General features: G+C 39.4%; 1 protein-coding gene across 2 annotated transcripts in view; it reads left to right on the forward strand.

The window, feature by feature from the left end:
* The first annotated feature begins 5773 nt into the window (after positions 1 to 5773).
* The window catches only part of SLAIN2 (SLAIN family member 2), a 34330-nt gene continuing 12265 nt past the window's right edge, over positions 5774 to 27838 (forward strand). The window contains exons 1-6 of one of the 2 annotated variants that reach the window (XM_005517726.3): positions 5774 to 6169; positions 15578 to 15726; positions 20579 to 20743; positions 22106 to 22267; positions 23478 to 23837; positions 25961 to 26098. In XM_005517726.3, coding sequence (XP_005517783.2) covers positions 5811 to 6169; positions 15578 to 15726; positions 20579 to 20743; positions 22106 to 22267; positions 23478 to 23837; positions 25961 to 26098 — 1333 coding nt within the window. In that variant the 5' untranslated portion in view covers positions 5774 to 5810. The remainder of the gene's footprint in view (positions 6170 to 15577; positions 15727 to 20578; positions 20744 to 22105; positions 22268 to 23477; positions 23838 to 25960; positions 26099 to 27838) is intronic. The other variant, XM_014261460.2, reaches the window with a different exon arrangement.

Below are 27838 nucleotides of genomic sequence, written 5' to 3' on the forward strand. Positions count from 1 at the left end.
TCTTTTCTTTTTTCTTCTCTCTTCTTCTTCTCTTTTCTTTTCTCTTTCTCTCTTTCTAACCTTCTCAAAATATATTGTAAACCAGACCAAAAAATTCCAGTCAGTGCCTTAGACAGTACCTTGTTGTGTCTGAATAATTTAAATTTGGCTAATTTTAAGCTTGCTAGGTTAAAATTTGTGAAGTGCCTTACTATGTCTGGATGTTGTTTTCAAGTTTGCCAAGGTCCTTAATCTACCTTAATGTTCTAAAGTTTGCAAATAAAAGTTTGTTTGTTGTTGAACTTGCAGATATTTTTGTTGTTGTTCCCACGCATCCCAGACTGAATCAAACAATCTTCCCCTAAATCCACTGAGCAGACCAGGGCAGAACAGGTGTCTGCAGTGATCCAGGCCTGAAAGGTGGTGGTCAGTAGCACAACATCTAATTTGGGTTTAGTGCCTAACACTTTATCCTACAGGACAGACCTGGGTCCAGTCCTGTTAATAATGGCCTGGATGATGGGGCTGGGTGTACCCTCAGCAGGTTTGCTGATGACACCACCCTGGGAGGAGCAGCTGATACACCAGAGGGTCATGCTGCCATCCAGAGGGTCCTCAGCTGGCTGGAGAACTACATGAGCTTCACCCAGGAGAAGTGCAAAGTCCTGCAGCTGGGGAGGAGCTGCATCAGTATCCGCTGAGGGCCACCCAGATGGAAAGCAGCTTGGCAGAAAAGGGACTGGGGGTCCTGGTGGGACACCAAGTTGGAGACAAGCCAGCAACAAGTCCTTGCTGTGATAAGAGTGGTTCCTGGTCTGATTCAGACAAAGTATTGCCAGCAGGCTGAGTGAGGATTATTCCCTCCTTACTGAGGAGGCCACATATGGAGTATTTTGTCCAGTTCTGGGCTTCCCTGTACAAGGAAGAACTAAACATTGCAGAGAGAGGCCAGGAAAGGGCCACAAAATGAAGGGACTGGAGTCTTTCTCTTATCAGGAAAGGGTGAGACTGTTTATTGCAGAAAAGAAAAGGTAGGGAGTGTGGATCTTACTACTGCGTATAAATGCCTGAAGGGAGTGTACCAAGAGGAGAGAGACAGCCAATTTCCAATGACAGGACCAGAGGCATTGGGCACAAACTGAAATATAGTAGGCTCCATCTGAATATCAGGAAACTTTTTTTTTCACTTTGAGGGTGACTGTGCACAGGCACAGGATGCCCAGCACCCACGGAGTCTCCATGCTTGGAGACAGTCAAGAGCCATCTGGACACGGTCGAACAGGTGGCTTTGCTTGAGCAGGGGGCTTGAACCAGATAACCTCCAGGTCCCTTCCAACCTCAGCCACTCTGCAATTTTGTGATATGAAATATTTATTACAATGCTCAACTGGGATGATAATACTTGGAAAGGATCATCAGTACACCAATTATAAAAAACTAAAAAGGTTGAAGTACATACATTTCCTAGCCACATGGTGTGCCATGAATATCAGCCTCTTAAGGAATCTGATTGTCCATTATCCTAGAATAGCTCTGGCTCCAGAGCACAAAATACATGTTTAAAGATGGCTGTGGTCAAAATGTTAACTTTTTTTTTTCTGTGCAAAAAAGAACAGGCATATAAATTCATGCAAAAGAGCTAAATTTTCTACTTTATACCAAAGATAGATGTACTTTCAATAGCAAAATCTGGCTGGAATTCTGCCTACCCTTCAGGCTTGTAACTTGATAAGGAGACTGATGTACTTATCATGGGTCTCTTATCCATGACACTTGTCAGTAGAAAATACTTTTTAAAAATTATTTATAAAGACTTTTTAAGTGTACTTATGCACCGCTCACTGCTGTTTACAGTTTTTAGGGGATAGAGATGAAGATGTGTGCAGAGACACTGACTGTAGTTTTGAGTTTCCAAAGTCAAATCTAAAGGGCTAAACATATTGTTTCACAATTGATGAGCCTAATATACTCAGAGGTATTTTTTATAAATAACTAAAGTTACAGTGTCAGTTCTTTTAGTAGAACCAGATGAACATTCTGACTTGAATTCTGAAAGGGACATATTATGGCAAGAACATGCTTCTTTCACTCTGTATTCAATGTCTGCACATGCCATATATTGTAATGATAAACAGTACTTCATATTTTGTCAGAGGTTTAGCTTAACACTGCCTAACACAAACGTGTGGGGCTGCTGAACACCTCCTTTGAGAAGTCTGGCAGGCAACAACCCTTCTGCAGGAGAGTAAACAAAGCTGCTTAAAAACCAGTCTGGTTTTCCAGGCATCAAGTTAAGTATTTACAGCAAATGTTAACTTCCCACCACGCATCTGCCCATCTCCATGTACTATTCCCCCTGGGGGATTGTCCTCCCACGTGACAAGTGAAATCAAGGTTTCAAAGTCAGATTCTAACAGTTTTGACAGATGTAAAGACAACAATTCAGCAAATCACAGCTGTGAGAAACTAACCATAGGCCTATCCATGCTAGAGAGCTCAAAGCTCAAACAAAACAAGGCTCCTGGTGGCCTTTTTCTAGGAACCACTTGCCAGAAGGATGTGTGTTGAATTATTTGAGTGACATGAGAGCCTTGCTCAGACTTCCTTTCCTTTGGAAGGACTGCTCCTCATTTCCTCTCATCTCATGAGTTTAGAACCTGCCCAAAGTCAGATAAGAGAAGTACCCATGCATGTCCTGAGATCTGGGAAACAGTGCTGTGAAAAGGCTGCTTTTAGCTCCCTCTCTGTGAAAAGTGAAAACATAGCATGGGTGCAATCGCAGCTGCTCACAAAAAAAATCTGCAACAGATCTAATTTCACATACAGAGGAATTTGCTCTTGTGACACAGTGGAAAGGTTTCATTTTTGTGGCATTACTATCAATTAATAATATTTCTGTATAATCACCCAGGGGCCTCTGCTTGGGTGTGGTCTCACTTCTGGTCAGTGCAGAGCAGTGCAGAGCACTGGAATCTGAGCAACAAGTAGGTCATGGAAGCCTATTATTGACCTGATATTTCATATGAAGTTTATGGTCCAAGCCTTGCTGCTCTTCAGTTCCCAGAACATGAGAAAGGTGCCCACAGCACAAGAATGAATGAGAAAGCAGAATCATGGTTCTTGCTATTCAAAGCAGACTATGGTGACTATTAAGCAGTGACTCCCTTTGTTCATTTCTACTGCCCTTACTCTTTGTAAAAATAGCAGATGATTCAGCAGTTCTGAAACTTTTTTCTAAAATTTGAGAAGAGAGAACTTTTTCTCACTTTCCTCCCCCTCTGTCCACATACACCAGGGAGTGTATATTGTGGGAAGAAAAAATTGCTACAGCTGTTGGCAGCAAAGTAATGGTGTCAACAGGGGACAGAAAGTTGGAGTAGGAAATCTGGGGTACAGACAGACCATAAAATTAACTGGGGGAAGAGGATGGAAGAAGGAAGAGGAAATAGAGGAGAGGCAGGATGCAGGCAGTGCACTGACCACTGAAGAGCTCTCAAAGCTGCCCCACTACCTAACAGAGGAGGCCCCTAAACATGACACTATCACCAGGATCAGCTGCAGTTTTGGCAGCAGTTCCCAGGAGCCTGGGTCTCTTTGTGGTCCTGGTCCTCCTCTGCACTGCCTGTCTACATCTCCTGGCAGAACCCTTTGTCACAGCCCCAGTTCACACTCTGTCGCACTCCCAGTTCCAGCCACCAGTCCCATCCTGATCCCAGTAGTCACAGTATAAAAAAGATTAAACTCCCCCTATTGCTACCATAAAAACATGATTAATTCAAGTGACTGACAGTTTCTTGTGCCACTGATGTTTGGCCTGAGGATAGTTATAGAAGAATAAAGAAGTTATTTTGTGTGGTCATGCTAAAAATGTTCTAATTTGGAATAAACTTTCCTGCATAGTTTAAGACTCACCAACTACTGAATTGTCAGCAGTGCCACTGTGTCAGTGTTACGGAAGATTGTTATTGTAAAAAACTGTTATATAACAGTTTCCCTTGCCTTTGGAGGACTGTAAATTCTGTTAATACATAACTATGGATTCCCTTAAGGCACTTGACTTTGTATCATATCATACAGACATAAAGAACAAGCTGGATTTACAAACTGATTTACAGACCAGTTTCTAAAAAGTTATGATGGTCATTAAGGTGGTGTCAGTGGGCAGAGTGCCAAAGGTCTCAGCTCAAGGGCTAAAACTGTTTAGTAGTTTTATAGCTGTGAGAATTATATAAAATCTGTGGCAAAATCTGCTGCTGATAGAAAGTTTGTTGCACTTGCAGATAATGAAGACATTACCCTAAGAGTAATTTAAATTGCTTCATTAAAAGATACCAGCCTTGACATATTTTGGTACAGGTAAACACTTAAGATGATATTGTTTAGGGAAAACAATGACATAAATTACATTTATGAATCAAAGGCCTGGATTCTGGTGAGAAGCTAACAGTAACAGTGCAAAACCACCCCAGAATAAAACCTCAAATAATGCTGTACATACAGAGAATGTAATCTCTAAATGTATAAGGGAGGAGTGTTGCATAAAGGCAAGCAAGTTACCCAGTCCTGTGAGGATGCTATAAACTCATGCCTGGCAGTCTCAACATGTCAGCAGTCCATGCACCATACCTAACACAACCCAGGTTGTGTGGCATTTTCTGCCCCTAAACTTTGCAACTTCTCAGCACATCCTGCAGGTCAGAGCACCCCAGTCTTATTTTCCTTTTTTCCGTTCCTGAGCCTGGTAAAATCTACTCACGGCAGTGTCATCCCCTGCAGACTCCCAGCCATTCTCTGGCCCACTTGCTGGTGTTCTTCCTCTCAGCTAAAGCAGGCTCCAAAATGAAATTGATGAGTAGATGGAAACTTGGGAAGAGGAAAAAATTGTTAAGTGATAGCACTAAGGTCACTGTCTCTCAGTGGTTCGGGGAAGGGGGACACAGACCATCCCCACAATGCCAGTCGATGAAATTTGGAGACAATTTGTCACAAGACACAAAACATCCCAAGAACTAGGACAGGAGGCAATGGGCAGAAAGCAATGCACAAGAACTTCTACATGAGTATGAAGAACTTTACCGGAACACATTGCCCAGTGAACGCAATCCTGTGCCCTGAGCTCTAGGATGACCCTGCTTGAGCGGGGAGGTTGGGCCAGATAAACGACTGTCATCCCTTCCAACTTTACCCATTCTGTGATTCTGTGACAAATCCCCAAGCCCCACTGTTTTTTTACACCTATACGACTAAGTTTTGCTATGGATGGCAAAATCACCATAACCTTTAAATGAATATGGATATACTTATACAAAATATAGACTCAAAGGATCAGTTCAGTTCACACATCCGTCATACACAGTAGGCCCAACATTATCACCTAGGCCTTGGACCAGGGGCACACCTTGAGTTCTTCAGCGGTTTTGAACGTTTCTGGAAGGCATTCCGGGGCTTCCCATATAACTCCTGTGTGGGACCTGTGGTGCCGAAGACACAGGAGACCAGGGCAGGCTCCCTCAGGAACGAGGCTCCCGGAAGAGCCCCAAGGACGGCCCCAAGCGGGGCTGAGTCACAGCCTCCCGCCGCCGGGGCCGCGAGCCGCCGCCATTCCCGGCCATCGTACGCCATTCCGTGCCGCACCGCACAGTGGGCCGCCCGGAGAGAAGGCGGCGCGAGGGGCGGTGGTTCCGGCGGCCGAGCCGGGAGGCGGTGGCATGGCGGCGGATGTGCGTCCTGCGCCCCGCCCCGGCCCTGCCCCGCCGCCGGCCGCCCGGCCGCGTAGACGGGGCGGCACGGCCGCCTCTCCCCGCGCAGCCGCCGCTCTGCCGGCGGGCGCCATGGAGGATGTCGGCTGGGGCGTGAACGCGGACGCGGAGGTGCGGAAGCTTCAGGAGCTGGTGAAGAAGCTAGAGAAGCAGAATGAACAGCTTCGCAGCCGTCACGGCGCCCTGCCCGCCGCCCCCGCCAGCCCCAAGCGCCTGCCGAGCGCCGGGCCCTCATCGCCGCCCCCCGCCGCCTCCCCGTCGCCCGACGGGCGCTGTCTCAGCCCCAGGGCCGCCGCCCGGCGTTCGCTCCCTGAGGAGCCCAGCGGTAGCGATGGGGGCAGCGGCGGCAATGGCCTCCTGGACGACGCGGCGGTGCTGAGGCCGGAGGAGCTGGAGCGGCTGGCCGGCTGCGATGAGGACGAGACCGGCTGGTGAGGAGGCGGCCGGGGTGGGGATGGGGCGGGGGCGGGTTGGTGAGGAGGCGGGCAGGGCTCCGTGTCCCCCTTCCCCCGCCGTGCCTGGGGGGAAGGGGCTGTTTCCAGGCGTGTGCCTGATGTCGGAGAGGGTCTTCGGGCTTTGTGTGCGGAGGCAGCCTCGCCCTCTGGGCTGGGTGAAGGGCTTAATGAGCTCTGCGAGACGTACCGAAGCCTGCCGGGGAAGGGTGTTTCGCTTTCTGCACACGGCATTGGAGCTCCCTGGAGGCCCGCGGCTCTGCGCCGCTGTTCGGCCGCGGTGGGAGCGTTACTTCGGGGCACTCGGACACCGAGCGGGCTCCAGTGCTGCCGCAGAATCAGCCGTCAGTGTTTTCGCGAGTGCAGGCGGTGGGGAGGCGTTGAGAAACTTGAGGGAAATTTCTGGGGTAGTTCAGAATTAGCCCACAGGTACTGTTAGACTTCAGACATGCATCAGGCATGCTTGATACCTCGATTTCTTTCAGCTGTAAAGACAGCAAATGTAACACGTTTTAATCTCATAAACATGTTGCCCTTAGGTGTTCTAATTTTTTGCTAATGATGTAGGATCACGGTTTCCCTTAGGTGGTTGCTCGTTATAAACGGACTGCTTACCCTGCTGCTCCAGCAGAAACAGCTGCAGGTGGCTGTTTGCCTTGTCATTATTACACTTGGATGAGCTCCCATTGAGAATCAAGAAGACTTGCTCTCTCCAAACATCACGCTGTCTCCAGCTGTCGTTTTGAAGTTTCCTATGACAGTTGTTGAGGGGCAGCCTCAGAGCTTCAGGAGAAATAGTGGGGTGGAGCCGTGTCAACAGAGAAATGCAAGGGAAGCATGTACAGGGACAAAAAGCATAACACAAGCAAACTGTCTTGCAGCAGAACTGGTTGTAGGTCCATCTGCAAAGGTCTTTGGAGGCAAATATGCAGGCAAATTTACAAAACAAACAAAAATATCTTTCAGAGTTAGAAACGCCTTTAAAAATGATGGAATGATTCCATGCATGAGCAATGTTTTAGTTGCTCAGGGAGGAGACAGTGTGTGCACTTCCTTGGAGAAGTCATTTGCCTGACATTCAGCCTCATCCACAAGTATGAGAGCATAAGTTTATTCTCATCAAACACTAAATTAACACAAGGCATCATCTCCCAGAAGATGAGTCTGTGCAAGGCAGCTACTCTTATTTCTCACTGTATGCCTTGTAATCTTCAAGAGCTTACAGCCCTTTATGGAAATAAAATATGGTAAATTTGCACAGCAAGTTTGGAGTGGGATAGCCAAATTTGTAAATGCCATGAATTCTAGTAACAGTAGATCTTACTGTTTTATATATTCATTCTAGATCATGGGTAACATAATGAGTCTCTTAATGAGTCCCGGCAGAGTGTATGGTGACAGTGGTGGCATAAGTGCTGTGTGTTTTTGTTGACGTGGTGCTGGGCACTCACGGGGCAGCCGCATGGTTCACTAAGCACTGCCCTTGCTGGTGTCAGGTGTTTGGCTGCCAGTTATTGTGGCACCGTCATGTTTCTATGCAAGTTCTAGTGCTCAAAAGACAGCAAAACTTACAGGCAGTCTTTTGCAACTAATTTTCAATCTCAGGCATGGGACACAGACTGAGACACAAATGCATGAAACAAAAAAAGAGCAATTGTAAAAATTTACTAATTGCCATACATATCACAAAATACAGATATGTAATTATTTTAAGAAGTTGTTGTTTTTTTTTTTTTGCTGTAGTTTAATATGCAGTTAATGATAAGCATAGTTTGGCTAGATTGATGATTTTTTTGTTCTGAAGTGTTTAATAAAAAATGGAAATCGAGCTCTTGGAATTTCTAAACACCTTCTAATTCAACTATTGAGACATTAAATAGTCCAACCCCTTTTATTTTCCTTTGAAGGTAAGATGACTTTGTATTTATGCATTTGATTAATGGAGGTTATTGCTCTTAATGAAGTTTGACATTTTCAGAGGGCTAATGGAGCAATCTAAAAGAAACAAGCCTATGAAGATAGGAGGGGTTGATGTAAATAAGTGGATTTCCCTTGTTTCCCTTGAAGTTGTTTCATAAAGGTACTGCTCCTAAGGCCTTGGTTATGCAGTGTCACTCATAAAATAATTTAATCAACTGAAAGGGTAAAATTTACTCGATGAAATTTAAGTCTCATACGAACTCTTTGAGGTTCAAATTGATTTGGTTCACTACTGCTTAACCCAAAATCCTGTTTAAAGTATGGGATTATATACTGTCAAAATCAAATACCTCTTAGCAGCTGAGGAAACTTCTTGTAGAAACAAGCTAAATTTAAATCATTGTTTGTTCATGAAAATTGGTTCATCTTGTCTGTTTTGCTTGTCTACACAGAGAAGCTAAGATTTGTCTTTACTTTTGATTCCAAAAGGACCTTGCTATGGGCAATAATAGGTGGTGAAGGGTGCTGGTTATTGCTGTTCTTTTCTGTTTTTTATAATACAGGCATTTTCATACCCAATTATGAAATTGTCTGCAGCTTTGTCTTGGCAGAAGAAATAGTTTTCTTAACTGTTAAAATTACATTGTTTTACATTTAATGCTCACATGGATTTAGTGCCTGTGAATTTAAAACAGAACACTTGATACTGTGATTGAAACTGATTCTAGAATGTGACATGTTTCTTTAAATTTACATTGTAGAATTGATCAGCTCGTTTTTAGCTTTTAATTCTTTAAGTGCATTTAGATAAGTATAGAGTAAGTATGCAAGTGTAAAGGGAAAAAGTAAAGGAGAAGGTGCAACTATCCAACAAGCAAAGGAACTTTGATACTGCTGTTTTCATAGCAGCATTAGCTAGTAAAACATCCTTACAGTACTAGTGAGCTTTGGGACTGTTTATATATTTTGCTTGATTGTTTTTCTTCTTCGTGGCTAGTTAAATCCAGATGCACTTTAAGTTTTAAACATTTCTGCATGAGACAATCTTCAAATTATATGGTAAATTATTAAAAATATTTCGGTGAACATTTCAGTGAATTTAGATTGAATTTCTTGTCCATATGCTTCTGAATGCTGTTTAGTGTGCTGAAACTTTCTTCCTGATAAGGTCCTGAAGGTTGCAGATAGGCACATCTGTACTTGCGCGCTGTACTGAACTCTGCACGGATGCATGGAGACTTTGCTTTAGGCCTGCTGATTATTTCCTCCAGTTATCACTTTCATAATCTAGTCTATGTGTGTTCCTATTTATTTAGCTGTTCTTGAACTACATTGCATCAAATTTAATGTTTTTCAAAGTTCAATCTGAACGGATCTTTTCTTGCTAAATAATTGAAAAGACAAAAGGACAGACGTGAATCTGGGTGACCAGAGTGGAGAAATCTGAGAAGTGATGTGCACCTCCTTGCCTGACTTGCTGGGTAAGGTTGGGTGTGGATGTGCAGCACATTGGAGACATCTGGATAATAGTGTGCAGTGTGGCTTGCCATGCTGCTTTTAAAAAGAGCTTATTGGATCTTGAGTTTATTGCAGGATAAGTGTGCACACGTGGGCAATTACTGTAGATTAGTTACTGTGCTGTGAACCCACTGTAACTTCCTTTGTGGTAACTTGTTACACCGTCACTCACCTAAGCTTTCTGAGAAGTTTTTTTTTAAATATAAGCAAATCATGCAACATTTTTCTGCAAAATTTACTTACAGCATCTGCATAAGAGAGTATAGAGCTTGCTGTGTATCTATTTTGTACATTAATTAATTGCTCAGCAAACTTCAGAACAGTTGTGTCCTCTATAAATGGCAGCACTATAAAAACTAGCCTAGCACCCATGTTTTCATATCAGCATAAAGTCTCCTTGGTAGGGTTAAAATAGATGACTAACCTCATTTACAAACAAAAGGCAGTTACTGTGTATTTAAATGAAATTACTGGTGTTCTTTTTTTTTTTTAATACCAACTAAATAGCTCAAAGTAATAGTTTCAGTGTTAAGACCTCCGATTGGTTGTGTATCCTGACCAGTTAAAATGGAAGGCACATACTTTTACTATTATACTCACTCTCATTCAGCAGCTATTTCTCATTTGCACCTGTTTATAATAGTGTAAGTTTCCATTCTAGCCATCCATTATTGTTAGCTGGCTAAGGACCTGTTTGAGATACATGATTGTCATCTGTAATGATTGTCTTCTGTCTCATATTGCTTCATGTCCCTTGAGAACTAGCATTGTTTGGAATCCTGGTTTGCCATAATGGGCTGGTAAAGTATACCCAGACTGTTTTAGGATAGAGTTCCACCTGAATGAAATCCCACTGCAGAAACTACATTGCAGCATTTTCTGTTCAACTGCTAAATTTCATTGTTTTAATGTGATTTAGGCCCCTTGGAAGCTGGACAGATTTTGATCAATTTCTGTTCCATGGTGTAAGTAAAAGAGAAATTGCTGCTTTCCATTTTGTGACAGATAAAAAGTCATTTTGATTTAAAGTTGTTGGGGCTTAGCCCCAGATAACCTCTTCACAAACTAGGAAGGTAATATGAAAAGAAGCATGTAGGAAAAGCAAGGGTTATGGAAGTTGCTGGTTTTATCATTAAAAACAACTGGTAACATTAAATAATACTCAATTTGATTATTGTCTTTGAGATAGCCATGTTTGTTGTTAAACAGATATTTGAGGACTGGAGGAAGAATCCTGAGGAAGAACTATTTCCATTACTGACTTTTTTTTGTGATAATTATAGCTTTTAAACATGCTTCTTGATACTTAGATATAATGAAAGCTTTTGATACGGGTTTCCTTTACTGTCCTAATGATATTCCTGAAATTTACTACATAATCATGTCTTGTTTAGGCATAATTCACATTTCTACTACTTGTAGGTGTTGGTAGAGCTCTCAAGCATAGTCATTAAACAGAATTCTATTTTGGAACACATTTAGTAGGACAGAACTTCTCAACTTTTCCCTCTTCAATGTAAATATTAACAATGCTATGTTTGAGCACGTATGCTCTAACAAATTTCTTATGAAAAGCTTCTCAAATAGTGGACAGTTAGACAGTTTGTGTGATAGTTCTAGGGAAGCTACATGGTGGTGTTTTTGATGGCCCATTTCCCATTCTACAACATCCAAACGTGTTCTTTTGGATGAGGAAATGAATAATGGCAGTAATTTCCAGCAACTAGCCAGGACACAGCTAACTATCTTTAATTGTTGGGCACAGAAAGAGAGTTGTGCTCCAAATTGCACCTTGCAACCTCTTGGATATTCTTAATTCTGCTTAAAAATCACATCATGTAGCTGAGATTTGCCACTGTAATATGAAGGTTTAATGAGACTGTCAAAGTGTTTTTGTAGTATTCATATCCTGGAGTTTATATTGATAGACTGGAGTTTGTTGTAATTTATGCATCTCTCGGAACTAGAGGTATTCCATGAAGTAGAGCTGAGAACGAATTATTACAGGCTAAGCAATGTGTATCTCAGTCAGCTACAGCTGTAGCATAGGAATTTTGTGGGAGGGGGAGAAGGAAAGGAAATCTATGGGCCACATAAGTGCAGGGATGTCACTTAATTTTTTGATTGATTTGTCTTTCAACCAGGAATGCTTTTCAGATCTTTACCTGTCCATTCAAATTTTAACGTGCTTAAGCCACTTCGGATAGGGTTTGCTGAAACTTTTAAATAGTCTTAAAATAGTTTAGATTTACACTGTTGTGTACTAAATTATCTGTTTCCAAACTGGCCCAGTATTATCATCTCCTGATTTATATATTTTCGCTGTGAAATTTCCTTCTTGTATTTTAGGGGCATTTCTTATTGATCTGTCCTTGGATTTCAGCTTTTTCTCCTCATCATGTCTTCAGGTTTTTCATCTTGCTTTTGCATGCATCATGTTTTGCTCCCATATAATTTCCTTTATTGTGCCTTCCAGTTTTTGCTTAAAGCTAATGTAGCTAAAATAAATGAGCTCTAACTTTAAATTCCTTTCACTTGCCAGCTTCTTTCTAATTCAGATTTGTGACTTCGTGTTCATCTGCATGTTTTCCCTCACTCTTATACTGAGCAGTGGAAGGATTTTGATACAAAAAGACGCTTCTTTTTTTTTCCCCAGTTAGAATCTCAGCTTCTTGTTTCATGCCTGTGGCAACTAGTCTCTTGTATTTTAATGCACTGGGAGGTGTTCTTCGGGTGAGGTAATCTGTACACAAATACTCTGCTCCTACTGCAGCAGTGTGTTCTTCAAAGCCTTTTCTGACTCAGCTGTATCCCAGTGCAACATGCTGCAGCTTGCCCCATTTGGCTGACATCATATATGCTTGTAGTCACAGCAGTCTTCCTGCAAAAGCTCTGCCCTTTTCTGTGCTGCATCTTCCTGGAACTAATCAGTAGAGCCCCTGGCTGCTTTCATCCTTAGGTTGGTGCTGCTGTGGTATGGTTGACTAGTAAGAGCCAAAGGAAGGTATTATTAATGGCTGCAGTAGAGTCATTGTGTCTGTTCTTCTTATTGTTGTTTCAAAGTAGATCAAAGCTTCTGAGCTTCGTTTAATGTACTGTTTTCTTCTACTTTACCTTATACCACTGAGTTGTAGTCTTTACTCTGGTGTGGAGAGATTGGAGTATATGTTTCTGGTGTGTTAACATTTGTAGTATGGGTGGCAACTGTTAGTTGTCAGCTTCCTCAGTCGTTCTTAACTTCCTATTTTGAGAGAGTTAATTTACAATGGTTAAAGACATACGAAGTTATTACAGTAATCTTCAGTCTTGGAGTTGCTGTACTGCCAATCAATGCTGTGTATTGCTGTAGAATGCATTGACAGATACAAATGGAGTCTCTTCTGGAAGGTTCTTCAGCTGAGGAAGACCTCTATCTTTTGGGTCAAACAGTTTGACTTAGCTGTGGGAAGTTTGTTGTACATACTTCATGTGTGTTTTTTTTCTGATGTTGGGAAGAGAGGAGGAGGTAATAGAGGCATCACTCTGATTCTTAGCCTTGCCCTTGGTCTTTTTGGTTTTTGTAAAATCCAAGGTAGGCAAAGCAAGTAGAATTAAGTCAGTCTCAAAACTTGAGCTTGGTTGTCCTTTGTCAGGTGGGATATTAAGATCACTGCATTACAGTGAGAGTTTATAATTGCATGATGTGCAAGAAACTGCCCTGAAAGAGTTGTTTTGTCACTGCATCAGTGTACATGTGTGTGTTGTGAGGTAGTGGAGTTGCATGAAATATGTATGTTCTCAAGTTCTGTCTTTCCTCAAAGTCTAAGTTACAAAACAAAGGTTGATGAAGGAAACCAGTTGAATGCAAAGAGGTGGGGGAACATGCAGTATATATTTGATTAGAAAGGGAGGTGGAAAAGAGCGAGCTGTGTGAGCCGGGATTGCTTCAGTAAATAACTGACTTGTGAAATAATGCAACAGTTGGGAATTCCAGGGAAGAACGTGTTGAAGCTTAAAATACCAGGTAGAGTTTTGATTAGAGCTATCTTGTAGGTTTGTTGAAGGTACTCCTTTTGTGTGTTTCTCAAAGAGGACATACACCTTAATTTCTTGCCTTTTATACTGGGTACTACTTGTAAACACTCCGAATGTGCATGGAACTTCTCAAACACAGCAAGGCATGTCAGCTATCCAGAGAGCTAGGAGCGAGTCTGGCCTGTACTGGGCAAAAGCTAGCCTTGTTGCCTTTGACACTTCTTTGTATTGTATAAACATATCTTAGGACAGAAAGGAGTACAGGCACATACTAAAAAGACAGTAAATTCAAAGAGCTAGAGAGATAGTAAATGTTAAATATTACTTTTAAGGGTATGGAGATGTCACAGAAATTACAGAAAGTGGCATCATTGTTTACACAACTGTGAAAATGGAGTGACTCTTGTGCTTTTCAAGGGTCCTCAGGGCTATAAATACATGAACGGCTTCTAGCTTTTCTTTTGGGCTGAGTGCCTGTGAAGATTGTAGGCATTTCTACAAAAGCAGTTATGACAGTATGATATAGGCCAAAGCATAAACGCCTTGAGCTACAGTAAGTGGCAGTGACTATTTGGATTGTTACAAACAGCTTCATTTTATTTTAAAACCTGTCAGCTAATAAATATTTTTTTGCCTGGATCTGCAAGTGTATCTTGTTAATTTCAGTGTTAGAGGGATGAGTGTTTTGGAACTCACTCTTAACAAAGATCAGTGTTCTGTGTGGGTGGTGGTTTTATAAACATGTTTCTTGGGAAGCTTTTTTAAGTGAACTTAATGGTGGTAATTACAAAAAATCTCAAAAAGCTATTATAACACAGAGTTCCAGTTCTAGAATTACAGAGGAGAGATGAGAGAATCTTGTAGAGAAAGTTGTGGGAAATAACTTCTGTGTTGCTAATCTCATTGGCATAAAGAGAACAACTTTTGCCATGTGTTTTGTACAGGAGCATGTCTGATTAGACTGTCAGATGTTCCTAAGTAACACTGTGTGGCATACAGTCATATTCACTTGGAATATTAAGTCTGTCATTACTCTAGAAGAAACACTCATTTAGCTGTTTCTACACACACATAATCTCTAGTTAGAGTTGTACGTCTTGCAATTCACTGTTGTTTTGTGCTGAACCACATTCCCAAGTTTGGTTCTAGTCCAAAGTAAGCCTTAAGTTCCATGTTTCGAGTGTGTGATTGGTTATGACTTTTCCTTTAATCTGTTGAAGGAGAAGTTTTCAGCTAAATTTCTAGAGTTTTTAAACTGGACTACTTTCTTCAGTCTTGGAATGTTGATGTCAAAATAAATGAATAGAGATGCTGACAAAGGCTTCAGTACATCTGGCAGAATAATATGATCTCATTGTTTCTCTCTACTCTCCCATGTGCATTATCTTTTTTTCCTTGTTGCTAATGCTTGACTGTATACCTCCTTAGGATAGAGATAGTCCCTTTGTTCTGTGTTCAAAGAGAAGGAAAAGATCAGGTGCTAGGATAGACGTAATAAAAATTAATTGTTTATTGTTCAAGGCTACTGAAACAGTAGTTGTGTTTTGTGTACTTTAGCACTGTTCCTTGGCCACTAAGATGTTTATTGCTTCCTTTGTTTAGGAAAGCAAGAGTTCTCTTTTGCATAGTGTTTCATTTTTTTCAGGTGAATCTGAAAAGATTAATCCTCATTTTTACATTTATGTGACAGTGAAATTATTCATATACGTAATATGTCTGAAGTCCTTGGGTAGCCGTATGTTATCACTGTTATACTCTATCCAAAATAGTTAATTTTAGGGTCAAATCTGTGCTTTCTTTATCTTTTGGGATTGTACTATAGTGTAGATAGAGTATAAAAACAGAAATAGCATACTGTGTGGTGTTTTGTTGCATGTCTGGTCTTATGCTCATTTTGTCTGTCCTCATAAATTACTTTTTTTCTCTCTTTTGCAGGTTATATACATCTCCAAAGAAGAAACTGAATCCAGTGCAAAAAAGTGTCAGTCCATTAGTTTGGTGCAGACAGGTGTTGGATTACCCAAGTCCTGATGTTGAATGTGCTAAAAAGTCACTGATCCACAAGCTGGAACAAACAATGTCGGGTGAGTTTCTGCACACTAAAACCACTGGGTTTTATATGTTTATTCTGAAACAGCGTCAAAAATTGCTAATGGTTGTGACATAAGCCATCTATCAGTTACTTGTATCTAAAGCTTTCATTATGGTTTGCAAAGTTATTAATTCAACTCATTTTCTGGATCGTATGAATGAAATGAAAGAAGGTGTTAGATCATGAGTCATGATTTCAGAGTTTTGTAATACTTGTTTGGTCTGATGTTTTCAGGAAAAAACAATGGTTTGAACTCCAAAGTTTTCTCATCTTTTTTTTTTTCTAAATAGAAGGCTGTATTAAGGTATCATAATTGCTAGATGTTTTGTCAGTATGTTAGCATGGAACTTGATTTTCTGCTAGATTATCTATTTTATTTAATCTAAAGAAATGGAGGCTTAAGTTTTTGAATACTTTGGGGAGATGATAATGATTTATTTTCCTCCCACTCCCAGTAACTTACGATCTAGTTACACTCAGATTTTTTAAAAAAAATGTTTATGATTCCTCCTTAATACTAATTGGTTGGTTATATTCAGAACTGGAGAATGACTGATCCTGTGAGAATGAAAGTCTACATTCTCCATCCTTCCATTACCAGACTTTTTTATATCAAACCAGCAGCAAAATGCTGAAGTCTGATTAGAATTCTCTGTCCATCTGGTTTCATGCTTTCTTTTGTTTCTTTGTTGGAGCCTATTTTTTTTGTTTTTTTAATTATGCTGAGACAACTTATTTTCTTGCTATTAATAGCTATTTTTCTGCCGTTCCATCTTTTTGTAGTCTGCTACTGTTACATGTTAAACTGTTATCTTCAGGAATTAGCAGAATGCTTGGACTTGAGCAAAGACTGTATGAACATGCAGCTCCAGGAGTAGTTCCAACAGCCACCTTCTTTCTATGGTTATACATAAACTTTGTGATGAGTTTATTTGACTGTAACTTCTTTCCCGTCCTTGTATTGTTTTCTGGAGAAATTCAGTCTTTATTCTGGCTTGTACTGAAATTGCTCTTAATAAAATTTAAATCCATTCTTTATTTTTATAAAAATCATGGGCATAGTGGTGCAAGTGCCTTCAGCACAAGTCACCTTCAGTCTTTTCCTATTTCTTGTGCTTTTTTATGCTGCCTATACAAATGTCTGTTTAAAATTTACCTGAACAATTAACACAATATATAGCTACATACAGGCAAAGACTGAAATTTTAAACAAGAAAAATCACTCACATCAGAGGGGTTTATGAATTATGATACAGGCTTGGGAATCTGAATACTACTGAGTATTTATGAGTGGATAGCAGTTGACTGAAATTCTGTTTATGGTTTAACTTCTTCTAGAACTGATTAGAAGTCTTCCAGAAATTCCACAAATTCTGTTACCTGTAGGGTATCTTTGAAAATTTGTAGCTGAAGCAGAAGGGCAGGAAACTTCTCTGTGAAATGGACACATTTGAAAGTTTTATCATTCAAACGATTTTAGTGTTTAGGTAACTTTGCCATTTTTTTGTTTTCCCCTAGCCCTGTGAATCTGCTTCTGGCAGCGATACTTGAAAGAATACCACAATTCATTTGTAGTATTAATTGGTGGAAATACTAATGGTAGAAAAGATGGGCACATGCTGGTTGGAGCAGATTGCATATAAAAATGAATTTTCAGCAAAACAGATAATTGTCTTTTAGAGCAACCAGCCTTCTTTACAGAATAAGGGTAGCTGGGAGCTCCACTGGAGAAGACAAGTAGTGTTTCTTGTAACTTTGTGTGTATTTCCTATTCCAAACTTCAGGAGTATCATGTAACTTGAATTTTGCATAGTACTTGTACCTCATGGACCGGTCACTTAACCTGTTACTGGCTGCTGGTTCAATTTATAGATTCTGGTTCCAGTCTCCATGGATAAGGCTTTTCACACTTCTGTAACTTTCCTGAATCCTTGCTGATGCTTGTTTTGCATTGACACTTTCTACATTGTTAGATCCTGGTGTTAGGTCTTTCTAATATTACTGTCTTTTCCCTCTTTTTAAGTCTCAAATGCACTCTTGTATTTCACATTTTCTTCTTTCATCATATTTTCCATGCTTGACATTAAATGAGGGAAGAAGAGTTCTCAGCTCCATGGTATTGTCAGCAGTTAGTGATGCACAGTGCCTTGTCAGCAGTCAGGTTTACAATTGCAGAGCAAGTCATGCTCAGTGTTGGAAGTGTGTTCAGACTAGGAGGAACTTTAGGTATATTCTGCACTCAAATTTTCTTACTTTCTACAGCAAAAGAGAAACTCATGACCATTTCAGCAAAATCATAGCTAAAAGGAGTTAGATGCTACATAGTGTTTCTGAATCTTATAAAAGAAAATGTACATTAAAATAAACTTGTTTATTATCAACTCTCCCTTTTGATGTTTTGAAAGCTAATGTTTAATCTTTTGTAAGCTAGTGTTTAATCTAATATTAGGATCATTTTAATGCTAAAATGATTATCTGTCTTGTTAATTTTGTCTGACACTCCTAATAAGGACTGTATCTCTATTTGTAAAAATAGCAATGTCTTCTTGAGTTACAGAAATCCCAGTTGGAAAACCTGTAGGAGTTCTGGTCTAGAAAATGGGTTTGAATCCAGATTTTTTTTTTTTCTGGGAAACTGTACTGTGCTGAAGAGGGCTAACATTAGCTAGGATGAAAACTACTGCATGTATCAAGTCTCACCACATACAGGAACAAGCTTTTTACATGTAGCAAAATCATGCTAAGTTTCATTCAAAAAAAAAAAATCTGTGTATGATCAAATACTTTGTAGCATCATGGAAGTATACAAAGAGCCTATTTTGAAGACTATACAGTAGTAGAATTGTTTTCTAATTTGTAGTTAGTATTTTAAAATACTTGTCTGTGTAGTAAATACAAGAACTGTTGTGCAGACTTATATTTTAGGGATTTTTAATGACGTTTTTGGCAAGAGATGAAAAGTAAATTTTTTTTTGTGTGTGAGAACAAAGATTCAATTAGAATAGATGCTTTGGGGTTCCTTTGTGAATGCCAGAAGTTGATATCAAAGGCCTCATCATACTCACCCAGAACAGAGTGACTTGTAATTACTGGTTTTGTTTACTGAGCTTTGTAATAAAATGGAGGTTTTCACTTCTGACACTCAAAATAAACTGAAGATACCTCGTGAATACTTGCTAGAATTTAGTGAATTCACAAATTGCTCAAATTGACACATATTGTTTAAGACTTGCAGTGAAAGCTGGAATATAAACCTTTCACTCTTCATCTATAACTGTCTTTCTAGCAAAACACTGGTAATATTAACTGGTTTAGAAAGGATCTTTATACGAGATGCAGTTTTGGGAATTTGCTGCAAAGTCCGCTTTAATTTCTGCCGCTTTTGCCTCTGTGTTGCATTCTGCCATTGGCTAAGTTGTATGATAGATTTTTTTGGGGGCACTCTTAATTAAGTGATGCAATCAGTTAGAATACTGATATTTTTTAACTGAAATCTGCTTTAGTAGGTCAGATGACAGTGCAGCCCCACCAGTGTTTGCACTGGACAACTGATGATGTAGTGACCAAGAATGAAGGGGAGAAGCTGAAGCTTTGTTGCTGAGAGCAGCATTTCATGCATTTGTAGTCTCCTTTGGCTTCTAATGTCAAAGCAACAATGATTTTTAGTAAGCAGATTTGGGTTCAATTGCTTTTTGGTTTTTTTTTTTCTGTCCACTGCTATCAGTAGCCTAATTGTTACTGCACTCACTGAAACCCCTTTTCACTAAGAGAAATGTCACACAATATTTTTTAATAGCTTACTTTCAACAGCTAGGTGAGCTGCAACTAAATCTAATCTGGATTTGCATAACATCAAGTTGGGATTTCTAGCTTTTTCATCTTAACATTTTGCAATTTAATTTGTTCTTATATACATTTCTGCATAAGTATATTTCCAGCAGTGAAGGAACTGTAGCAAAAGTGTCTAAATATCTTTTGGATTCCACTACCCCTTGTTGAAATTCCATTTTCTGTTATATTTAAAATGTAAACTTTTGAACAAAATAGTCAAGTAACTAAACAAATAATCCACCTGACAACCAGTGGAATTTCAGTATCATACTGTTCACCACTGTTAATGTTTACCAGTGTTTAAAATTCATCTGAAAATACTTCATTGAAACATGTACAATAAATGGCAGAGGAAAGTACCCAATTTAGTTCTTATATTGCATATGAGGTTGAAGCCTATGGTCAAAAAATCCCAAGTCATCAGAACAGAAGGTTAACAGTAGGAAATAGTCAATTTGCTTTAGTCTGGTAGGTTCATGGTACCTACAAATCTAAACAGAAGCATTTGCTTTACTTAATGATTTTTCACTTTAGCATATGTTTATGGAAATTTTGTAGGCCATATTGCTTAGTTGTGTGGTCCCAGTCTTGGGGTTACTGTAGAAGTATTGTGTGATTCAGACAGGTCTGAGAGTTCTGAGAATGTGACTTCATGGTGTGCTCTGGTTTCTATGTAGCTGTGTATAGGGTGTATGTTAGTGTAACAGCTACTACTGTCTTCCTGCTTCCCACCATCTACACTGGACATCTCAAAGACCTCAGCTATAGTGATCTTAGATCTGACTTCTTAAAGGAAAACACTTGTCACTATCTTGTCTTGCCCTCTTCTCTCACACTTTCCACATTATGGTTCTATCTAGGGGTGAAGAAAGCAGTGGAAAAACTTCCTGGTGACTGAAGTTTTCTCCTTGAACTGCATAGTAATTAAATCACACTGAAGACATACTATAGTATTGTATTTGTTTTTCATCGATTCATTCAGTATAATTCATCACGTTTCCTCTTTCCTGCAGCTCTCAAGAGACAGAGTTTGTACAGCAGCCCTTTCAGTGCGGTCAGTTACGCGAGCTCCTACAGTCCAAATACTGGTAGCCCCTACAGCAGCGGCTTCAACTCTCCCTCCTCAACACCAGTGAAATCTGCTTTAGTAAAACAGCTCATGCCTTCTGGTACCTCAGGTAAGTCACTGTGTGTCTGGTCTTTTCCTTTCTTCCTCCTCTTCCTTTCATAAACTTGCTCAGATGGACAACATTTGCATCAAATTAGAGTAAGAAAGACTCAAAAACTTTTCAGTGTCTTGTACGATATGTGAATCATACAGTATTTAAGCTTTTTAGGAAGGGCTTTTTTCTGGAGTGAGAAACACAAAATGTTTTCTTTGGGTGTCTGTGTCCCATAAATCACTGATATATGTGATTAGCTGTTAGACCAAAACACACAGAGTTCATTCTGTAGAGTTCCAGGTGGCTTCTGGAACTGACCCTGTAATTGACAGGGGTGTAAGTTCCATGGTAGGTGTTCAAAGGTTAGGGGTTGGTAGTTGTGAAGTATTTTCAGTTATCATATTGTTTACTAACTGAAACATTTGGTAAGTGCATGCATTCCAGTTAAGTATTCCATGAGATTTTGTAGCCATCAGTGTAAACATTAACTGCTGGCAATGTTTTCTACTTTTATTCTGCACTGTAGACACTTCCTTTGCATGAGAAAAATGGGTGCCTGGAATGTATCCCTACTCTGAAGTTAAACTGTTGGCTTATTGTATATAATTTAATTTAAGTTAGCTTACAGGGAAGGTGAAAAACATTGCATTGACAATCCAGCTATCACTAGTTCACTGTGTACTTTGACAGAAGCCAGCACTGCATGAGAGTCATTACCCAGTTTTTGGTTTAATCTCAGTAGCTCTGCTCTGCATTGTGTGCTACAATGACATATCTGCCTGGAAGACAGAGATGTAACAGGCAATGGGGGTACCATCCAGAAGGCAGCAAACAGGAAGAGTTTTTCCTTGTTAGTTTCCATGTTACAATTTAGCAAAAGTGTGTGTGGAACTGGTAGTATTTTCAGGTGAAGTACGTTTTAAGCATTCCAAACCGAATCAGTCTTCACTGGATCAGCAAATCCTTACTGTTAAGAAAGATTCAGTCAAACTTATGTCTTACAAGGTAGTATAGAGAGGTGAGAATGAAAGCACAGATGGAACCAGGTATGCAGTTGCTTTTTTTGCAGAGCTGTGCAAACTTCATAGCAGTTAGAACGTGCTGTGATAGACCAAATTATTTACCACTAATTTGTTTTGACACTATTGCAATGATTTTATGAAGTTGCCCGTTTTTAGATAGTAATGGCTAAGCTCTGCTTTTTTGAGGCATATTTTCAGCCTAGCTTTGCAATAAAATAATCAAATGTTTCAAGTGGTCTGTCAGATCAATGTCTCAGTAGCAGTTTTTATTAAAAAAGGAAATGCAGCTAATGCAGCTTGCCCTTTTTTTTTTTTTTTCAATAACAATTCCTGTTACTTTATTTTCTTTCCATAGGTCATCTTAAAATTTCAGGAGATAGAAATCCTCCACTAAGTCCACAGTCTTCTCTGGACAGTGAATTAAGTGCATCGGAGATGGATGAAGACTCTATCGGGTCTAATTACAAGTTAAATGATGTTACAGATGTGCAAATTTTAGCACGAATGCAGGAAGAAAGTAAGTGGGATTTTTTTCTGAAATCAAAGTGGAGCTGTTGTTTTGGGTTTTTTTTTAACTGAATAACTGCAGTAGCACTTGTTCAGTGCTATGGAAAGTATGGAAAAGGGGTATAAATTCTACTATGGATGTACAAATGTAGTTCACCCAAGAAAGCTGGTTAAGGACTTCAGGCCGAGGAAAGGAAGTTGCTGTACAGATTCCTTTAGGAACAATGGACAAAAAAAACAATGTGGGAGAGTATGAATTTGTAAGGTACAGTATTTACTGAAAGGATGATTTTTAGAATGGACTACGCTACCATCATTCTTATCAGGAGATTGGTGCCTTCCTGATGTAATCCAGTCTTGTTCACATCAGTGCTTAAACCATGATTTAAATCACCAAAATGTAAAGTCAATATAGCAAAGAATAGTTAAGAAAAGTACCTCTATATATGTCTGTCTTTCATTATAGCTTTAGCTGACACTGTCTTTTTGTCCCTCTGAATTTGCAGAAAGTGGTAATAATTTTGGTCATCTAACTAGGAGGTCTCCAGACTATTTTATGTTGGTGAAAAAAACCAAAACCAAATGCCCAATATATGTACTTTTACTGTAATGTATAACATACACAAAAGTACACAAATATACACTAAATTACAATTTTAAAAAGTATGAGATAAAGACAAGATAAATGCTGTTTTAAAAATACTAACTGTTCAGAATTTTCTTGCTGTATGCCAGTGGATTGGTTTGCATATCCCTGGGAGTGTGGGCACCACACTTCAGAGACCATTGATCCAACACCTCCAGTTTCTCTAGAAGTGCAGCTTATTGTATTGCTTTTTTGGCTAGATTCACTAATACATTGCAAAAGACGTTTCATTAAGGCTGCTGTAATTGTTACAGGATGTTACTTGATACCAAAATTATGATGTAGCCTGTGTTTCTAGTTCCAGCCTGGGAGAGGAGATGAACAAGTATGTACACAACACACCTATAACTGGTGATTGCTTTACTGAGAAAGGGAATGAACTCACCTACTTATTTCAAGGCATTATTAGCTGGTAGATAATTTGGTACTAATTTGAATTTATTTAATGCCTCCAATAACAGGAATTAAGGTGAGCTGAATTAGAGTTTGAGAACTGCAGATATTTGTGTGCACTGTCTCTAGTTGGAACCATTTGTGGGCTGGAACAAGTAAACAACATTCTTCTTGTTACCAGGCCTGCGGCAAGAGTACGCAGCCACAGCTTCTCGGCGTAGTTCTGGCTCTTCTTGCAATTCCACCCGGCGAGGCACGTTCAGCGACCAGGAACTTGATGCACAGAGCTTAGAAGATGAGGAAGATGGCACACATCACACAGTGCACCCTGCTGTTAGCAGGTTCTCACCATCACCTCGCAGTTCTCCCTGGCCTTCACCAAAACAATCTCCAAGAAATTCACCTCGCTCACGATCACCTGCTCGAAGCATAGAGTACAGCAGGGTGTCACCACAGCCTATGATAAGCCGTTTACAGCAACCTCGTCTTTCACTTCAAGGCCATCCGACAGACTTGCAAACTAGTAATGTCAAAAGCGAAGGTAAAAAACTGCTTGAAATTGATTACACGTGTAGTTGTGTAGTTTCTGTAAAGGAGTTCTGTCAGTGTGCAGTCCTAAAACTGTGTGCCTGTGCAACATCGTGGTTTAATCTCTGAATTGCTGAAGAAAATGCAGAGCAAGCAAAGCTTAAGTCCTGCTGGGGCACCCTTTTAGTCAGATTGTGAGGTTGATAGACTTGTATTTATTTTAGATGTTATCCAGTCAATGAGTATAGTTGAGTTTCATAGTGACCAAGGTCTATATTTGGCAGGCAAATGCACTAAAATAAAGCAGGGAAACTAACTTACTAGTAGAGTTAGGCCTTGCAGATAACAAAATGCAGAGGAAAGTAACTGGTCAGGTAAGAGTAACATGGTGATTTATGCATGCTTCTAGCCTGTGAGGCTAGAATGCCTCACAGATGAAATCGCAGAAGAAGCTGAATAATTTCTTTTGGTTGCACAGGACTCTTACAGCATTTCAATCATGAACATAGTCCTAAAAACATCAGTATTTAACTCATGCATTTGTTGCACATTTTAGATATCTCAAAGCTGTGAAAACTGCATAATAAAGTTTGCAGTAAATTCAGTGCAATTATGCTATATTGACATAGAACAAAATAATACAGTCCTGATACAATTTTTCTTCTTTAATGTACTTTTTCCTGGTAGCAGTCTGGCAGAACTCATTTTACTGGGATGAAATTTTGCAAGCAAATTCCCATTTCAATAAATGTAGTTTGTTTTATCCAGCAAATAAGATTTTAAATTTAGAAAGAATCTACATTTAGATACTAAGAATTCCCCTTATAAGTAATAGTGGCTTGGAGAAATTTTAGGTATCTTGGAAAATGTGCAACACAAAAGCTAATCAATCATAGTGTGACTTAATCAAGAATTCTTTTCCCATTCATTTCTTAAAATGAAAGTCTTAATGTGTGCTAGATGAGCTGCAATAAAAATACCCTATGAGAGGAATGGTACCAAATGCTAGTATCCCACATACCAGAGGGATCAAAATAGAGTGTGTGATCATGTGTTTCTGAAACACTTCCAAGGAATTATCTTGCAGTGGTTTTTGTGCAGTTGAGTGTTGCTTGGATATTCAGAGTTGGTACAGTAGCAGACAGAAAAAGTTGTTTAGGTTTTCTCTTCTGTTTTTATTTGTCTAGAATGGTTGGAGGGAAATTTGCTTGACAGGGTTCAATGAAGTACTGAGTGCAGTGCAAAGCAATGCAAACTGCTAAGTGAAGAGAGTACACTTGTTGGAATATTCAGCCAATGAAGATTTAGTTTTGTTTTCACCTTTAGTGCTTGTGCATGATTAACCTATCTCTTCCCTGCATCCATCTGCAGAATCAGGTTGGTCACTCATCCTGTCAAGGCATCTTCAGTCTTCTGTCCAAAGTATGTCATCAACCCAGCTCAGCGTGGGTTGGAGATATGCAGAATGTCATTAGACTTGAGAAGTACTTAATGGCATCTTTTCATATTCTGTGAACAGTGGTACAAATATTAGAAGGTTCCTGAAGTATCAGCATTAGCTGAGTAGATAAGTCAAGTCATATGTGAAAGATGAAGCATAACTGGATACTTCAATGATTTTGAATGCTGCGTATTATGAGGCCCTTTCCAAGACAGTGGCTGTTTTTTGTTCTGTTATGGACTGATACGGAACAAGGCAGTCTGAAAAATTTACTCAAACATCTATGTTGTTTTTACTCTTCAGGCAAGCATTTTGTTACAAATAACTTTCTAGGTAAATAATTTGAAAACTGTGCAAAACTGCAGATTAGGTTTGTCTGTTTAGCTTTGATAATAGTACAATAAAACCCAAAGAATCACAATCCAGATATGTTTCAGTTTCAGAACACAATATGCTTGACTTTTTTCACCACAGGTGAAAAATGTACATTCTTACTTTTTTAGATACATACATTTTTTGTATGTGATAGATTTGAGAAGAGGTAATGTAATGAAATACACTTTTAAATTGTAATGTAGTTTTATATGGCTAACGTTTTGTGTCACTTAGATTTGGGGTTCAACTATGGGTTTGCAACCTGACCTTTATCCAGCATCAGACTACACATTGTGGTATCCTTGTATTATTTCATACAGAAAAACTAAGGCGTAGTCTTCCAAACTTGTCCAGAACATCTAACATCCAAGCTGAGTCTGTGAAAAACAGCAGAAGTGACTCAAACTTCCAAGTGCCAAATGGAGGAATACCTCGCATTCAACCTCAAGCCTCAGCCAGTAAGTACCTTTAGTGCTACTTCAGTGTAAATTTCAGAATTAAGTGATGGTGTTCAGCTGTCTTCCAGTCTCAGGGCAAAGCAAAACGTTGCATGCCACACTGGAGATGCTAATCTTGATTTTTAATCAGACTTTTGTGAATCTGTTTTTATGGTATACATAATACTCAGAAATGTCCGATTTCTTATTAAGGTATCATTCATAGTTTCCTAGAAGTATGTATGTAGAAGTAATACAAAGAATATAAATACAGTATTTGGGCGTGTCAGAAACTGTTTTATTTCTAGGTTCTGAAAAAATACCTAGATGATGTTTATTGCTTTTTTTTTAAACTAGTGAAAAATGACCTGAAAGTGTTCATTTCAGTTTAACCCCTTAGGTTAGCCCATGTCTGCAGTTTCTTCAGTTTCTTTCCTTCTTTTTTACTTCAAGTGTCAGTTACTTCCTAAAAGAGGTTTGGATGAACCTTTTTCTCACAAAACATATTAGCCCATTGCTGGAATCCTGCTTTCCTAGTTTCTACAAAAGTTAACTGCTGATATGAGAATGCTGCTATTCTCACAAATCTCTTGAAAATGGTTGACCTTAAAGAAGCCAAAGCAAATGAAAATTAAATATTCAGTGTTTCTTTATATGTCAGTATTGCCAGTTCCTGTTGTTTAAATGTTTCCTGACCATTTCTTTTAAAACAAGTTTCTGTAATAACTTTGAGTGACATTTTCAAGGGAAGAACATATAATGAATATTTTTATGTGTAGACCTTTGAACTGTAAACATTCTGTGATAAAGGTTCATCAGTAATCTAAATATTTGACAGGAAAAGTAAAAATAATGCTCGTGAATTTAACTAGGTGTATTTTACCTATAGAACAGTGAAGGCATAGTGGCATGCCTAGTTGGTTGTCTAAAATTTCCTAAACAATGTGTTAAAGCTACCAAGTAGAGTTAAATACAGAATAAGGAACAGAGACCATGCCAAAGACTCCAAGATTTATGTCTTTGTAGAGACTCAGAGCAGATGTAAGGATTGTGTGGACAGCCAGTCCGAAGTGTGGGCTACTGTAGCACATAGAAGTTAGTGGGACTTTACCATTGTTCATACAAGTTACTCAAGCATCTTTTCACCTTGGCCCTCTTCTTCCACCTTTCACAGACACTCAGAAGGTGGAATTTCCAACTGAAAGGATATTTGTGTAGCTCAAATGCACAACTGTTACCTGTTAGGCAGGCTTATCAAACTATAAAGCGCTCAGAGCAGCTGGACAGCTGGTCCACAGCTGTGCTATTTCAGTGATAGGAAGAATTATCAAAATTAACAGAAAGAAAATGAATGAAAAAAGAATTCCAGTAAAAATCTCTACAGATTCTATTTGGTGCTTTAGAATTGAGTGAACTGGGAAGGGAAGAGCTTAGAGAGCAACTTAGCTAGAAGTCTGTTTCTAGAATTAAAAGTATATTCATGGTTAAACTTTCTGGAGAAGTCTCAGTATTCAATATTTAGTCAATTATTTCATTGCAGGAGCCAAAGTGGTGTGATTATGTTTATATTTCTTTTTTTCAACTTGTGGATGCATTAAGAATTACTAGGTAAATCTGCTTTTCTTTCATAGACTATTTCCCCAAATGTGAACCACTTTAGACCAACTTACATTGTAAATGTAAGTTAAGTATCATTAATAAAGGCCAGATTTCTAGCTTTTACAGTTTCCCTGCTCTTACAGATGTTTGTCAGAGTCTTGC

Source organism: Pseudopodoces humilis, chromosome 6 (assembly GCF_049639895.1).
Source record: "Pseudopodoces humilis isolate 2021_Gansu_Grassland_sample_001 chromosome 6, ASM4963989v1, whole genome shotgun sequence".
Taxonomy (NCBI): domain Eukaryota; kingdom Metazoa; phylum Chordata; class Aves; order Passeriformes; family Paridae; genus Pseudopodoces; species Pseudopodoces humilis.